This window comes from Brachionichthys hirsutus, chromosome 15, assembly GCF_040956055.1.
Source record: "Brachionichthys hirsutus isolate HB-005 chromosome 15, CSIRO-AGI_Bhir_v1, whole genome shotgun sequence".
Taxonomy (NCBI): Eukaryota; Metazoa; Chordata; class Actinopteri; order Lophiiformes; family Brachionichthyidae; genus Brachionichthys; species Brachionichthys hirsutus.
Genome location: NC_090911.1, coordinates 4650050 through 4666056, shown reverse-complemented (window position 1 = coordinate 4666056; position 16007 = coordinate 4650050). Strand labels below are relative to the sequence as shown.

The 16007-nt window shown below is 40.4% G+C and overlaps 1 protein-coding gene across 1 annotated transcript in view; it reads right to left on the bottom strand.

The window, feature by feature from the left end:
* LOC137904644 (netrin-G1-like) overlaps positions 1-15269 on the bottom strand; it is a 35348-nt gene extending 20079 nt beyond the window's left edge. Inside the window, exons 1-2 of the mRNA XM_068748846.1 lie at positions 15012-15269; positions 361-1004 (exon numbers count right to left, since the gene is read on the bottom strand). Of these exons, the coding sequence (XP_068604947.1) occupies positions 361-1004; positions 15012-15269 (902 nt within the window). The remainder of the gene's footprint in view (positions 1-360; positions 1005-15011) is intronic.
* Between the last annotated feature and the right edge of the window lie 738 nt (positions 15270-16007).

Below are 16007 nucleotides of genomic sequence, written 5' to 3'. Positions count from 1 at the left end.
AATCCTTCTGGCTGGACTGTGGCAGTTGATGGCACTTTTTAAAAACCATAATGCTATTGTGTAATTTTTTGAAGCTGATGGTGATGTGGAAAGATGTGCCGCAATGAACAATGTATGAAAATATATATTATTGTAAAGCTATGGAAATTAATGGATTTGAATTTCACTTGTGGAGTTTTTGGTGAAAATCCCTGAAATCAGTCACAACATTTATTTAATTACAAATTAAATACAGACATTTAAACAGAATTTTGGAGTAGTTCAATTATAATATAATATATAATATAGTTTCAAACTGCCTGAGCGAAAAATGGATTTGATTCAAACTAAAAGCCAATAGGAAATATAACTGAGCCTTACCTGCCCTGCACCTTGATGTCAGAGATGGCGTAGAAATATCTGGACAGGTTATTCTCATCCACCATGGTGGCTCCAGTGGCTGGCTTGAGCAGCTTAATCCTCAGATCAGTGATGGTGAAGAAGTCCCGCAGGTTTTTGGTGGTATCCAGTTGACCATAAAGGGAGGCCATGTTGTGCAGCCGAGGTCCAGCAAAGAGGGCAAAGCGGTCCTTGATCTCAAAACGCACTGTCTTGTCGTTCTTCCACACGTAGCCTCGGGAGTAATCTTCGGTGCAGATGATATCCAATAGGGTGCGTTGGGTGAGCTCATTCACTGTCTTGGGTTCCATAGTGAAGGCGTCCAAGCAGTCAGTGGCATAGAACTGGTATGGCGTCCAAGTCCGGCCATAGTCAAGGGACTTTTCCAGGACCATCTGCTCCGGTCGACCGGACTCAAAGGTTAGTATGATGTCGTCAGTCAGTTCAATGGTTTTGTTCCACGACAGTGTAATGTTAACCTGGAGGGGCTTTGGGTATTTCTTCCATGAGGTGGATTGCCAAAATGTTGTTGGGTTGCGACCTTCAAAGTCAAACATCAATCCTGGAGGATGAGCCAGTTCCTCGGTGTTGGCATCACATTCATTATTGCACATGTAAGGATTCTCCTATAAAGCCATAAAGAAAGACATGTTAGAAAAGATGCATTGATATAAGAATGTGTATTATATCATCTCTATTTGATTTAAGGATCTCTGTGTGTGTGTAAATAGAGTAAATACAATTACATATGAACATAAATTTTCATATTTTGCAGAGTTGTGTCCGTTATGTATTCCCCAATCCATTTTTTTAAGTACATGAAGATTATACTGTAATAAGAAAAATCCTGAGAGTATCAAGACAGTATTCAAGAAATTCACAAAAGAGAAGACCAGACGAGAAGTCATCATCAAACAAATGTAAAATGTAAGTAATTATCCTGACTGAGTGGGCGGCACGGTAGTATCTCTGTTGCCTCACAAATAGGAGGTCACAGGTTCAAATCCGACTCGTGTGTGTGAATGATTGTCTGTCTGTGGCCCTACAATGAATTGGCGGCCAGTCCAGGGTGTACCCTGCCTCTCTCCCATTGACTGCTGGGATAGGCTCCAGCAAGATCTGCGACCCGGTAACAGACAAAGCGGATTAGAAAATGAATGAACGCCAGAGTGTGTCATAAAATTAATCATGTTATCAATTTGCTGACAAGTTGCATTTAATTACTTTTTTTGTTCTGTTGGCTCCTTATTCTTCTCCTTCCATCACCTCTCCTCACTCACTGAGGAAAAGTAACTCTACAGCAAACTAATTCGTAAATGCTTATTCAATCCAGTCAGAATAATGGGGGGAAACCTTTGATACAAAAGCCAAGGCATTTAGCTTCGTGATTGGGAAAAAGTGTGTAAAATGTCAGGGTAATGTTTGGTGGTTTGAGGAAAGGAATAAAAGTTAAGTATCCAAAATGACAACAAGGTTCCATTTGAATATTTAGCTCAGAGAAAAATGAAATTCTGAAATGGCACACGTTAGAAAGCACTTTGCTTCAACCCTTGCAATTAAAAACCATGAAGCATCTCTCGGGTCGCCTGTCCGTCCTCTTTGCCTTGAAAGGTTATTTGTTTTTCTTGTGCTTTACCGGCTTCCCATTCCATCAAGATTCTGCAGCCGCACGCAAAACCATTTCCATCACATTCAGACCAACATGTATTTTATAACCTGCGGCCAGCAATGTTGACCCTCGCAACGCAGGATATGGCGACCCTCTCATTAGGATGAGATTGGGGATCCCGTACTCGCTCAGTGCCTTTCCTGCACACACTGTTCACCCAAATTCTCGGCGTAATTGATATTCTTGTGTGGCTTTTCAGCTGACATGGGGCGGAATCCTGATGAGTGTTTCTTACGAAGGACGCAAAGGGACATGCATTTTTCATGGGTGTGTGCCAGCTATGTACTGTAGACATGCATGCGTCTGGATGTTTTACGTGTTTGTGGGGAGACAGATGAGCTCTTGATGCGTTTGTTTGTTCGTGAGGGGGGGCTAGCGAGCTCTGGATGTGTTTACTTGTCTGTGCGGCAGATATATCCTTGAGTGTCAATGTGAATGGCAAATAGAGACAGTGCTGAAGCAGAGCCAGAGCGCAAAAGACACACACACAGCAATTGACATTCCTCTCACCTCTGCTCCAAGAACAATGAGGTTAAGTGCAGATGAGATTCAGATCAACTGTAAAGCAGTTCGATAATCAGCAACCATCTGACACTCTACACGCAGAATGCTCTAAAGGTGAGCACAGTGCTATCTCCAGCACTACTGGCTTATCTCTGTGGCGGTGCAGTGGATACGGCATAGACTGTCACTTTGTAGATCGCTGGCAGGAATACTGATAAGCAGATGCCATTATTTTTAGACCAAAGACCCATTGCTGTTTTTTTTTTGTCTTCAAGAGTAAGGAGCCTAAATTCAACTCATCCATAGAAACACTTGATTTGGTGCTTTATCATCACAAGCATATGCACGTCTGACTTCTGTGTTTTTAAGATATCTTAAGAAACTTGCTCAACAGACTAAAAAGAGTATTGTATGATCCCATCAGGAGGGTAATAAGGGTTGCATTGCCATTTGAGAGGGCGAGAAAATAAGAGAGAGTGGGAGGCAATGCGAGTTGGTAACAAAGGACCTTTTTTTTTTTACAATGTGTGATTTTTTTAAAAATTATTTCTTAGTCCTTAAAATGTAGTCTCCCCTCCTGCTCATGCATCCTCACGTACTAATGCAGATACCACATGGAGCTTGAAAGGCTGCCCTGTGGCCTGAAAGGAAGAAGCACAGAGAATGAGAGCTATGAAAGTGACAGTAAAGCAGTAACAGGGAAGACAGCTGCAATGGCTTGGTCACACGGATGATAAATTGTTCGAGTGTCAACAATGAGTGCTCGTTATATTTCCTCCCTGAGCTTGCACAGCCACAGAGGTGTGTTTAAAACCTCATGACCTGGATCTCATACAAAGACCAAGGGAGGGAGACGGAATAAGAAACTGAACGATTTCCCTGTTGATAAGAGCACACGTTCTCACTTAGATTTGTTTCATTTGTTGTGATTGATTGGTTTTTGAGGGAGGAGCGGGGGCGGAGGCTGCCTTGCAGGCGTCTTATGAAATGAGAGCCATATTCACCAATGATTTAAAGAACTCAGACCGCAGTGTCCATGTCTAATGAGAAAAACAATTTCCCAGCGGAGCAGTGAGAAGCAGAGTAAACAGGAGGAACCAGCAGAAGAAAATGCTAAGAGACTAGTGGAAAACAGCCATAAATGTAATCTATAATCATTCCCTAACCATCCGCCTGGACCTTAAGCCTTCAGCGAAGTGGTGATCATAGTCATGGCAGCAGCTCACATATGAAAGGCCTGCCATTATTAATAACACTCAATAATGCAAAGGCACATATCCGATATTACATGAAGTGACATATTTACTGTCTCCCAGTAATCACCAGCATGCTGTAATGGTTTCATGCTGCCTATCAAAGGCAGAATGATAGGGATTCAGAGAAAGGTCAGAACCTTTCATTGGATTTCCTGTGGTGGTTATTTAACAAAAAAATACAGTGCATTGTGAAGATCAATACCTTCTGTGGTCATTTACGACCCTGGGCTTTGGCACAGTGCTGGGGGGTTATTGGGAAACAATAAGCCCCCCTTTATCTGTGATCATGGCTGTGGGGGAGGGAAATAGTCAACAGAGACTTGGATTGAGTTTTGTGCAAAAATGAGAAATCGACCAACAGAAGCTCAAAGCATCATTTCTCCACAGCGCTTTCCTGGTTAAGCATTATTTGTTGCGTCATTTTTAACTATGATTTAACATGTTGACTCTTGCAGTTGGATATTATTTTGTTGAATTACTACACATATTGAAATACATATAATACTATGCACATTGTTTTTATGCACGTCTCAAACAGACACTCCCAGAACTTAATGCATCAAGTCCAGTTTACTTGTTACGAGAAAACCTTTATTCTAAGCATCATAATGATGTCTTCAGGAAAATAAACCACTGTGATAATCTTTCTTTGTACTCTTCTTTATAATTAATTCTACAGTTACCAAAAGAAGAAACCAATACATTTTACAATGGATCAAAATAATGCGATGGATATATAAATGAATTTGTTTTCATTTACAATAGGTAAAGGCTTGCCCATCCTCCCCAGTTCCAAACGGGCAACTGTTAGATTAACGCTGAATGAAGAGTGGGCGTGTCTTTGCAGCAAAGCATGCATCAAATAAATGGGGATTCTGATTGTTTCATGGTGGATACATTCTAAAGCAGAAATTAACAGGCACGCACATCCACACCGGTCTGCAAGAAGATGCCAAGTCGCTGTGTTTGTGTTAATATCGAAACCTCGTGCACGCTTGCAGCTCGTTACATGAATGACAGGGCAAAGGAGAGAGACAGAAATGGAGCAATGATTTTTAGCCTACTGTGTGTGCTGGGAGCTGTTGACCCTCTAACCAAAGACTGATGTTCAGGCCCCAGTACAGCAAAAATAATACAAATTTAAGAACACAGGCACATGCAGGTTCTCTGCAAATAGACTATAATACTATAAGAGTGTAATACTGACACTTCAGCTATACGCAACTATATTTTGGCATAGTTGTCTCATATACAGTGTGGAGTGTGAAGATTTGTAAAACAATGGACTATTGGTCTCAGCGGAATATGCGCAAGTTGAGTCCCTTTTCAAAAAGGTTTTTATTACCGTATATATGTTTAAAGGATCTTAAGCTCATATCCCAGTAGTGAGAAAGTATTTCATCTACAATCAATGAGATTGCATGCAGAACTGAAAGGGCCTCTAATGGTTCGTCTGTTATTGTTATTGGTTTTGCTGATGTCTGTGTTGCCAGCAAGGCTGCTGTGTAACTGAGCCCAGCTGGTTTCTGTCAGCGCTATATGATCCGTCCGAGGGCGGCGGCTTAATGCAGGAGGTCGGAGCGGCAAGTCTGCTGCTCGTCATCGCTAATGATGTCCTGATCTCTGCAGCCTATAAGGTCAATCCCATATCAGAGTGTTACCTCGTTCCAGACTTGGAAACAAGGAAGAGCGAGACGGTGGTGAGATGGGAATGTGAACGTCACTCACTGTCATATAAAGGAAACATATCATCAGATCATGAAGGAGCTCGGGCGAGTGGATATTTAGACGTCATTTCACAGTTGGGTTGAGTAGTTAACTGAAGATTATTTTATGAGAATCAACAAATCAGAGAACAAGAAACAATGCAGCATAGAATACATTTCTGCTACGTTAATCATAGCTATGCAGATGTGTTCGAAGGACAAGCAATTGGTGCCTCCGTGCACACAAATGATGTAAAAATTGTGAAAATGCACTCATTATACAAGGAAATCCACACAAGCATTAAAAAGACACATTCACGCACAAACACGCACACACCCACCGGTGATGCGATGTGAAGCCGATGTTTAAACGGGTGAAATATGGCCTCTGAAACTGACAAAGCACTACCTGTTGATGTGTTTTTTTGACACAAGATGTGGCTCAGCAGATAAATTCTCTGGCCAGTGACAGCTCCTGCTGAAAGATGGGTGCAAGCAATCTAACCAATCAGTTCAGCTGACAGTTTCCTGGACTTGAAGCTCGGATCAGAACTTGAACTCACCGGAGGCCAGCTTTCTGTTCCACCATTACGAGATTTCAGCTCAAATGCTACTGCCCATTTTTTTGGTTTATCTGGAAATCAGTTTCAGACAGTTTTGCTAAATAAATTCTTAAGCAATTTGTCTGGATTTTGCCTGACTGAGTCCCTCCTTACAATTATAACAAATATTGCACAATCAATTTTGAAACAAGCCTGCATGACATTTATTTTGAGCACGATTTGTCTGCTGTAAATAGATCATATCTCACATAACCCTTGCACAGCAGCTTAGTCATATGTCACAGGCAGAGTGCAATCATGGCAATTATAAAACGCTTTCTATTAGTTAGCTGTCAAACATTCACATAGAATGAAATCATGAGTGAATCAAAGAATATTATATGACTTCAATGCACTAAATACAATTCTGTAACTAATAATTAATTGTACTGGCATCGATTTGTCTTTAGCAGAATTACACAAATTGCACATTGTATTCAGACCATTTGGAAATGTTAATAATATGTTAGGGAAGATCCCATTACAAGCTTGGAGTGAATTTCGACAGTGATGCTAAAAGTTCTGAACATATTTTGATGATTGATTGTTGAATAGTAAGGATGCTAAAAATTTAGTAGATCAGGATAAAGAGAAGAATCAATTATTTTGTTATTTTCACATCCTGAGGGCGCATATGTGTCATGTTAGAATGTAGACAAGGACTGGAGGGCCGTGGGATAGCTTCTAGTTTAGAACTAGGATTTCAATACATTTCTGTAATTGTTTAGTACAAATATTTTTTTCTTAATCAGTACATATGGTTTTTGATGCTATATTCTCATCCTAAAACACTACTACGACATCATTTTTATGAGTAAGATCGAGAGGGAAATCGGCACAAGCAGACAATTGACATGTTGGTAATAAAAGACCCATGAAATTGATACCTGGAACACAATTCACAAGTAAAAAAAATAATAATAAAAAAATCTCCTTTGTTAGGTTTGCTTGATTGTTTGGCAAATTTGAATAAACCAGAATCTAATTTTGAATCTGAGGCTTAATGACAATTAACCTTGGAAATAAAAATATAATATGAAACATACTGGAAGAAAACCAGTAATACTACTGAATCTTTGGGCTGTGTTGCTTCTCTGGACTCTTTAAACAGGAGCTCTGGTCGCGGCTCTGTCTCTCCCCCTGGGCCTGAGGTGTTGCCGGTTTAATCAGCCCAACACCTGGCTCGACGTTACACCTCCTAGCCTGTCGTATGTCACATGCAGACCTGTCGCCGGTCCAAACCCTATCCGTCAAACCTCTGGATGCCCAGTCTCACTCATGAAGCACGCAGAGCAGGAGAAATTGACAAATGACAGCTTGGCAATATCACTCGCCTGCGATGCAGTATTCAGGGAGTTGATCCAGGCCAAGAAAAGATGGAATGCTTTGAGCAAAAGAGGCACATGAGAGATCATTAAATGCCCATCAGACACAACAATAATTTCTCAACAAAACACACAATCTCTTCAATAGAGGATAGGCCCAAATAGATGATTTCAGAGAAGATTGAGGTTTACTTTCATTGAAGAGGAGATGTTGAAGTGTGCGACGAACACTGAGAGTGTTGATCCTTTCAGAGCTCAATATAAGCCCTGACGGAAGAGACAGCTGAGATGAACCATGGTGAGATATTGGGAGAGTCGGAGCTTTGGCAGAAACTCAATAGAGCTTTAATGACCTGTAGTTGGAGCATGCAGTATCTCACAGAGCCAAGCGTTTCATTCTTTTGACCTTCCGAGAAATGAAGGACAGGAGGATTGCTCACCTGACCTGTGATCATTTCATATTTGTGGTCGGAGTGTTAACTCAATATTGTGAATTAAAAAAACCCATTAAAAACACTGTCTCACATCACAGCTCGATGATCAGGACATGCAAAGGACTGCCTATAAAGAAATTGTGACCTTAAAGTCTATTTAAGTTCAGACAGATCTCTGATTCTGAAGAGTGCATCAATACTTAGAAAGGTTAAAGGTTAACCTTGACCTTATGTCCAAATAATTTCTCGAACATAGAAATATGGCTCAATTTCTTTGTGAATCATTGAATACATTCAGCTCTAACAGCTTCTCAGAGAAGGGAAAACCACATAGCCGCAAATATTTTTTTCAAAAAAATGTATTTATAAATTTGAAACTGTTGTCTGATGTTCTATAAAGGAATCTATGTCTGTTAATTGTGGTTTTTAAGGGTGCCTGTGGACATACCAGACACACGTAGGTTAGGGGACATGTAACTGTGCTCTCTTCCGTCATGGCACACAAAGACAACCCTGTTCTTGGTAGTTCTTGTTCTTGGATTTCATGAAAGGAAACTAAATGCTGCTTGAAATGATGGGGGAAAGACACTTACAATAATCTAAAACTATCTAGATTGTGTTGAGCAATTCATTGAAGGCATGCATGATTTTAGCATCATGCATGAAACATAACATCACACAGGTGGTGCAGTAAACAACTTTTCAGATGGTGTCGAGGCTGCAACTTGCTAACGGCCCATACGTTTGATCATACACACTTCTTTTGGGGCTCGTGTTTCGATTTGCCGCATGCCAAAGACTCCACCCCTTGGAATTTAGCCCTAGCCAGAGTAGTCCTATTGACGACTGCAGCTCAGCCAATCCTGTCTTTTGAAGTACACTGCTTGGCAAATCCACCACACCACGATCCAGCACCACAGCCTTGATTAGGATTCACAGGGCAAAGGGAGAGGAGGGAAACACACTCCACATTAATTAACACCTGGCCTCATTATCTTTCCAATGCGGTAGGTTCCCACCGGGATACATTTCACCCACATTATTGCGGGTGAGGGTTTGGTTGTGGTTTTTTGGTGTGCATGGATTTGCTTGTGATTATGGAATCTACATCAGTTGTGTGGGCATGGTGGCACAGTGGATAGCACTGTTGCCTCTCACCAAGGAGGTACCTAGTTCAATTCCACCTGGGGCCTTTCTATGTTCTCCCCGTGTCTGTGTGGGTTTTCTGCATGTTCCCGGCTTCCTCCCCCCTCCATAAACATGCAACTTAGATTAACTGGCCAAACTAATTTAACCGTAGGTGTAAATGTGTGCATGGGTGGATAATTGTCTATGTGTGACAAACTGGCGACTTGTCCAGGGTATACCCAGCCTCTTGCCCGATGTCAGATGTTAGATGTCATTAAACCCATGACCCGGATAAGGAGCTAAAGACAAGGAAATTACAGATTGGCTCATCTTCAAGAAGATGAATGAATTAATGTGTTTGTATATGTGCATCTCAGCATTGGACGTGAGACGGGTTAGATTCCCTCTGATGTGAGGATTCAATAAAAAGCTTTAACATTTCTTTAATCAATGTATGTCTAATTCTCTCCCTCTGTATTCTTAAGCAGCCACTGGATGAACCGCTGCCTGCATGTCTGATTGTCATGTCCAATACCTCTGTGGTACTGTTGATGATAGGTGGCCATCATTCACAAGCTTCCAGAAGAGTCACATCCAAATATTTACTGACAGAATAATTACTTCTATTATTACTATTCACATTTTGGCTGGTGTAATAAACAATAATTTGTACTCCGCTGGCTGTATTTATACACATATGCTTTAATTTACACCCCCTTGTATTAATTATCTTTCCAGTTCTGACTTTCTCATTGTCTCTGCACCCTCACATTAACCATTTGGGGTCTTGATTTGATTTCCATGAGATACACATTATAATTTACATTCACTCTCATTCTTTGTATTAAATATGAATCTGGAGTTAGGAGGCAATTTGGTTAGGTTGGTTTACGTTTGAGGTATAAACAGAGGTAAACTGTTCTGTCTATTTTTAGAATGAAAAAAATAAATGAAAATAAATTAACAAATTGTATCTTATCTAATAGATTACTCAAAGGCTTAAGATGAACCACTGTTTAAAAAGAACTTCTGCATGGAGTAAAAACGATGTAATCCTTCTTTACGTAATATTTAAAGAACACAAATGCCTGCCCATTTCATTTAGAAGAAAATCAGAGTACACAAAATGAGCCCTCAGTCTTTTAAATGAGATGCAGGAGTCATTGCTCAGAAACTGATAGGAACTGGGATGAAATTGAGAAAATGAAAGAAAGAAAAAAGGAGATAAGAAGAGCAAAATTGCTGCAATGTATAGCGCATTAGCTCTTTGTGTGTCTACCTTCCCTATATCTTTTCAATCTGCATGGTTATTAGAGGCCTTTATTAATTTGAAATGCCAAAGTGAGGAATAATGCATTACTGAAATGTCGCCCTTTCACTGAGCATGATAAAAACACAGCAGCTGTTTTTGGAAAAAATAAATTATTCCCCTCTGTACTGTCATCCCTGCCTCACTCCCTCTGTTTTGCTCTTTCTCGAAGATCGATATGGTCTGATGGCTGAGTTTCCTAAGGAGAGGCAAGTCGCAGCAGTCATCTCACTAGTGGAAGCCTGCTGTCTTTCACTCCCGTCATTATTTATATGATAAAATATTAATAAAAAAATCAATTTAAACACAATTCTGCTTTGGAACTCTTGGTCTTCTTTAAAAAATACAAATAAAAAAACAATCTGAAGCAATGCAAGGCGACACAATGTTGACCTCACGTCTGTGTGTTAAGTAGAGAGTTGCAGCTAATTTAGCATTAAAATGGGAAACAGGAGGAGGTAGGTCACAGTTTGCTCTCCAAAAGGCACCTGCTAACAACTCAATATGAACTATGAAATTGGCGGACTCTGCTTCCTAGATACACCACAGAGCACATTATCTTTTGATATTACATGCAAACCCCTGTGAATGTGACCTTTCAACACAACAACAGCAACAACAACAACACCTGTCATCGTCACACAGCATCATAGCAAATGCTGGAGGTCAAAGCTTCTAAAGAATTATATGAATAACGTCTGAACGGATAGACAGTTATCAATCTGGCAAACATTATGAACAGCATCTTCAGGCGGGGGGATTCGCCATCAAAGCGCCAGACCTTTAAATTGCTTTTGAGTAAGTCAGCTACTGTATAAATTACTTGAATCCCACTAAGCTTGTCGAGCATAAAAGGCTGCTGAATGTTAATAGTGAAAGGATTTTCTTTTACTTTGAAAGTTACACTCTGAACCTTTATGGCTCTACCCTCTCCTTTTTTTGAGAGAAGCTTAGATGGACGCCTCGAACTGAGATAGGGAGAACCAATTTCAAAGAACCTAAATCAATGTTGTTTTATAACTCATAACTGAAAGCTTTGAAATACTGTCACTGTCCAAAAACCTTTGTCTGGTTGATATTTACAGACACCCCATTATTAAATAACTAGTTCGTGTAACTAACGTTTACGAAGATGCGAGAGAAACATGGTGATTCACTGATTAAACATGTATGTGCATAACTGTAGCACCAGGCACTTAACAAATATGTCTTGGCATGCAAGTCAACAGCAAAATAATTATTTTCACCGTGTTTTCGAGTTTCAAACTTAAAGGGAAAAAAATCAAAAGAAATAAAGATGTATTCTCTTTTGTAAAGTTTGTAAATGAGGAGATACAGGAGTGAGTGAGGCATACATGATTCCAGTTCGATCTGGTTACTTTGGGGAGGCCGATATATGTTGATGCTTGTACTTTTACTCCAGTTGTTGTGTATCTCCTAAACAGAGTATTTAACATTATGTTATAGTTGTGTGAACCCCCCATATCGTATGACACACAAAGCCCCTAAAATCCAACATTACAAAATTGCATTTTACAATATTAAAGTATACACAAAATATTTTCTTTTCTTTTTTAGTTTCACTTGTAAATCTAAAGGAAGCATCAATCCAAACACAGCCAAGTGGGAGAAACACAGACAAGACAAAAGCCTAAACATAATCGAGCAAGATTTCCTGGACAAGACAAGACAAGAACAGACAGATCCCAATGTATAATCTCCTATCAATTTATCTTACAGATGATCACTCAAATGTAAAACACATATATGGGGCCTTTACAATGTTGTGTAGTGGTACTGCTTGTTATACTTTATGAATGTTAAATCTAGTACTTTCTTTTGACATGAAGGACAGCAGTCTTTACTTCAGGTGAGGTTCATTTGCTGTAAATATTCTGCTGATTGAAGGTAGCTTTGTTCCGCTGGTTGTTTACTACTATATAAGAACTGTACAATTTATGAGTATCAGTGAAAGTTACTTTAATGCACGTGTAAGTTGACTTTAAAGCACCAAAATGAAACTTGCAATTATTACTTGTGCTGAGAAAATATGAATACATATTCCACAAATATTCCAAAGTGGAGAATACACAGAAAATGAATGAACCATTTATGCATACGCTCAATATGAGACAGTAACAGCATTCATTAAAGTGGTAATCTATTAAATAGTGCTCTGTCAAGTCAACCACAAAGCCCATCACTTTGCTCCTTATCTCTATGCATAATTCAGATGTCTTTGTATGTACAACCCTCTAAGAATCAACCTGTCACAGATCCCAGGGAGTGTTGATGACATATCTCGAGCTGTCATGGCCATCACATCATAAGGAACACCTAACCTCCATATGCTCAAACATGGCATCAATATTATGCACCATCAGCTGATAGAAAACAAGGGACAGGGAAATTAAAAAAGCCAGCAGACAAAAGATGTGGCAGGCCAATGAAAGAATACATGATGACTTCCCCCTCTCCTATAGTCAGGGGACATGTTGCATGTCATCTTGGTGTCTTGGTATGCAGTGGAGCAGTGATGATGTTCTGGGCAGGGCCAGTTCAGAACAGAGTCAAGGGCACAGGGTTGACAGGAAGCTAAACGCTCCAACTGTTCCCTGTCCTGAAACAAATTTAGGGATGAGTGAATGCTCCCCTCCTCAAAGAAAAAAGGGTTAAGGGATCAAAGAGGGGCGATGGCAGTCTCTGGTATGACCTCTGAACTGCTCAGTTTAATAGAGACAGTCGAGTTGTGAAATCAACGCTCAAACCGGTTTGCCACTGACAGACTGTTTGGCTTTTTGTTTTGGGTGTGGCAGAAGTTTTACTGTGAAAGTGAGACACTATATTCTTGAAATAATCTGCTACAGAAAGGAAAAATAGAGTCCATGGAATGTATTATAAATTATACATCCCATTTTATAAACGGCAGGTTGTGACAAAATTGTGATAAAATCCAGGACCTTCTTGCTGTGAGGCAACAGCGCTACCCACTGTGCCACCATGTTTGCTCATATGTAGAATTTAATTCAATCATTTATTCATTCATCCTCCAAACAGCTTTTTATGCTGCATGAAAATGAAACCTTCTCTCTCAATAAAGATGTAATATCGGCTTACCACTTTTGTAAATTGCCATTAAGCCTTTGACAGCCGTCCTGATCATGAATTAAGAGGGAGAAAATCACAGTCTGTTAACATTAGAAATGATTTCAAGAGGTTTAGGCAGGCAGTGTTCTCCTGCTTGGCCACCTAATCACTGTGATTGGATAATTTGTATTAATCGATAAAAATAATGAATATCAAATGTTTTCCATACTTACTTGTTCTATTCGGGAAAGAGGTTAACTTACCTCTTAAATTTGACTGGTTCTATGTTTATGCATTTCCATGTTTTTGCTTGCTCACTCACTGTTGAACGCAGTGAACAGAAAAGACCATGAAATCAGTGTTGGATGATAGTGAGTGACGGTGCCACAGGACACCACAGGGACACAGCCTTAATACCATCACATTTTAAAGAACCCCTGAAGGTCTGCAGCTAAAAATAAAAACAGCTAAATCCCTGATACGACGCACCTGTCCCAGGCGCTGTTTATCTCTCTTTATTACTTGTCCAAAGCATTCAAGAGAAGGCAAGACTTGAATCACAATTACTACCAGAAGGATATATTTGCTATTTTGTTCAAAATAAACAACCTTAAAGCTTAAGTTGGAAAAGGATATTCTATTTAGTGAGAAATGTTTTTTCAGGAGCACAAAAGTAGAGGGAAAGGAAAGAGTGATGATTCATCCACAATTCTTCAACTCCTGGGGGAAATTATTAGACTGGGCTCACAACTGCAGGGAACTTAGTGATTGGCTAAAGGAGCTCATTTGCATGCTCCTCTCAGGAATCATTGGTAGAGAAGGTCACCGGTACGAATATGACTTCGCGCTGGCTGGAATGAAAGCAAATCAAACAAACAACTATTTTGGTGAGTGCAGAAGGAGCTTGAGGCCTTGATCATGCTGACCAGGGGTACTCAAATCTTTTTCAGGATGGGAGACACTTACAAAATGATCTACCACCCACTATAAAGTGCAAAACATATGTTTATTTAAAAATGTATTGAGGATTCTTTATATGTACAATATATGTTGGTGTACCTTGCATAACTGCAATACAACTCTGTACAGGTTTCGTCATTATCTTACTCCGATGACTTGCATTGAATGGAATTAGTCAGGGATGTATACTCCGTACAGTAGCTGCTGATAGCCAGCCTCAAACAGACTCCCTAATGACCATCACTCAGGCTGGAACAGTACTAAAAGGCAGTAGTAAAAGGCTGACTCATATAAGTAGAGCTGAATAATGCAGTCAAGGAGATGGCACATTTCCTCATGTTGGGGTACTTTTCCTGTTCCAAAACTGTTCCTGATGTGTGTCTGTGCAGTTTCATAACCGCCTCCCAGAGATTTATGCTATATTGACGTGTGTGTTTGTGTGTGTGTTTGTGTGTGCGTGACTCTGCATGTGCGTGCTATTCCATGTTAGCACTTGTATTCAAATGCACATGGTGTCTGTGTGTACACCAATCTCTGCTGCAGTGGTACCAGGTTGCCTTGCACACACAGCTCTCTATCCCTGACCCACTATGCTGTGTGATCCTGCCTACAACCTAATTTGTCTCCATCAGGGGACGGCCGAGGTTACTCACCAAAGCGCAGTATGTTTCTGGCGGATCACCACATGTGATATTTGGGGGGTCGAGGGCCACTCGCAGGTACTTTGTCATGTCGGTGGCCTCTGGCTGACAGGCCATGTAGTCCCATGTCAGGCCCTCCTCCGTGTAGATCTGCGACTTGCAAACGTCGTAGTGCCCCCAAGCCGCTGGGTAATGCTGCATGGCATGTGTCACATTGATGCAAATGGCTTGAAGAGTGAACATTAATGGCCAAAATGGTGCTGAACTCATTCTGAATGTTTTCTCTCGAACGTCTTCTTGTTTTTGCGGCTGCTGCTTCACTACAAAAACGACAATATCACTTTCTGAAATAAATTTCAGCTTTGAACGGAGCATTTGAGGAACTGTGGCAGCATGGTGCTAGTTGGGTGTAAGCAGCTTCGGGCAACAACTGGCCCCCATTGAGTTTCTCCGGTCTTCGAATTGTTGCCACTTCTGCCCGGCTGATGAGGTGCATCAACATGTGTTGAGCGTTGATGAAGGGGTCAACAGACAGTCAGATGTGATATGCAGAAGGGAGCGATTCTCCTCATAAGTCAGGGGCTGTCAGATCTCTCAGCTTGATCTCCTGTCGACTGTCGTATTTGCCACAGGCAGCATCCTAAAGGACAGAAAAAGACAGTCCAGATTACACAAAACATTTGAAACACTGTCTTAAAATATTAGGAGTTTAAACATGGTTTAAAAGAACTCAAGTGGATAAATAGTGTGTTTTATTCCCAATGACCTCAAAAACACAATTTAAGATTCCTTTGTTTATGGCGATCCTTTAATAATAACCTTGTCAAAACCACTGCAAATCAAGCTTGTTCTCAAAACCCTACTCTCCATTTGATTTTCATATAAAAAGGCTTATTTCCATGTCTCTCAAGTTGCTGCATTTTCTAACTCCTGCTCCTTAATAACTGAATGTGGAGTTGCATTTATCCTGATGCCTTCAGAGGCATCTGGGAAATATTAAAGCAAAAT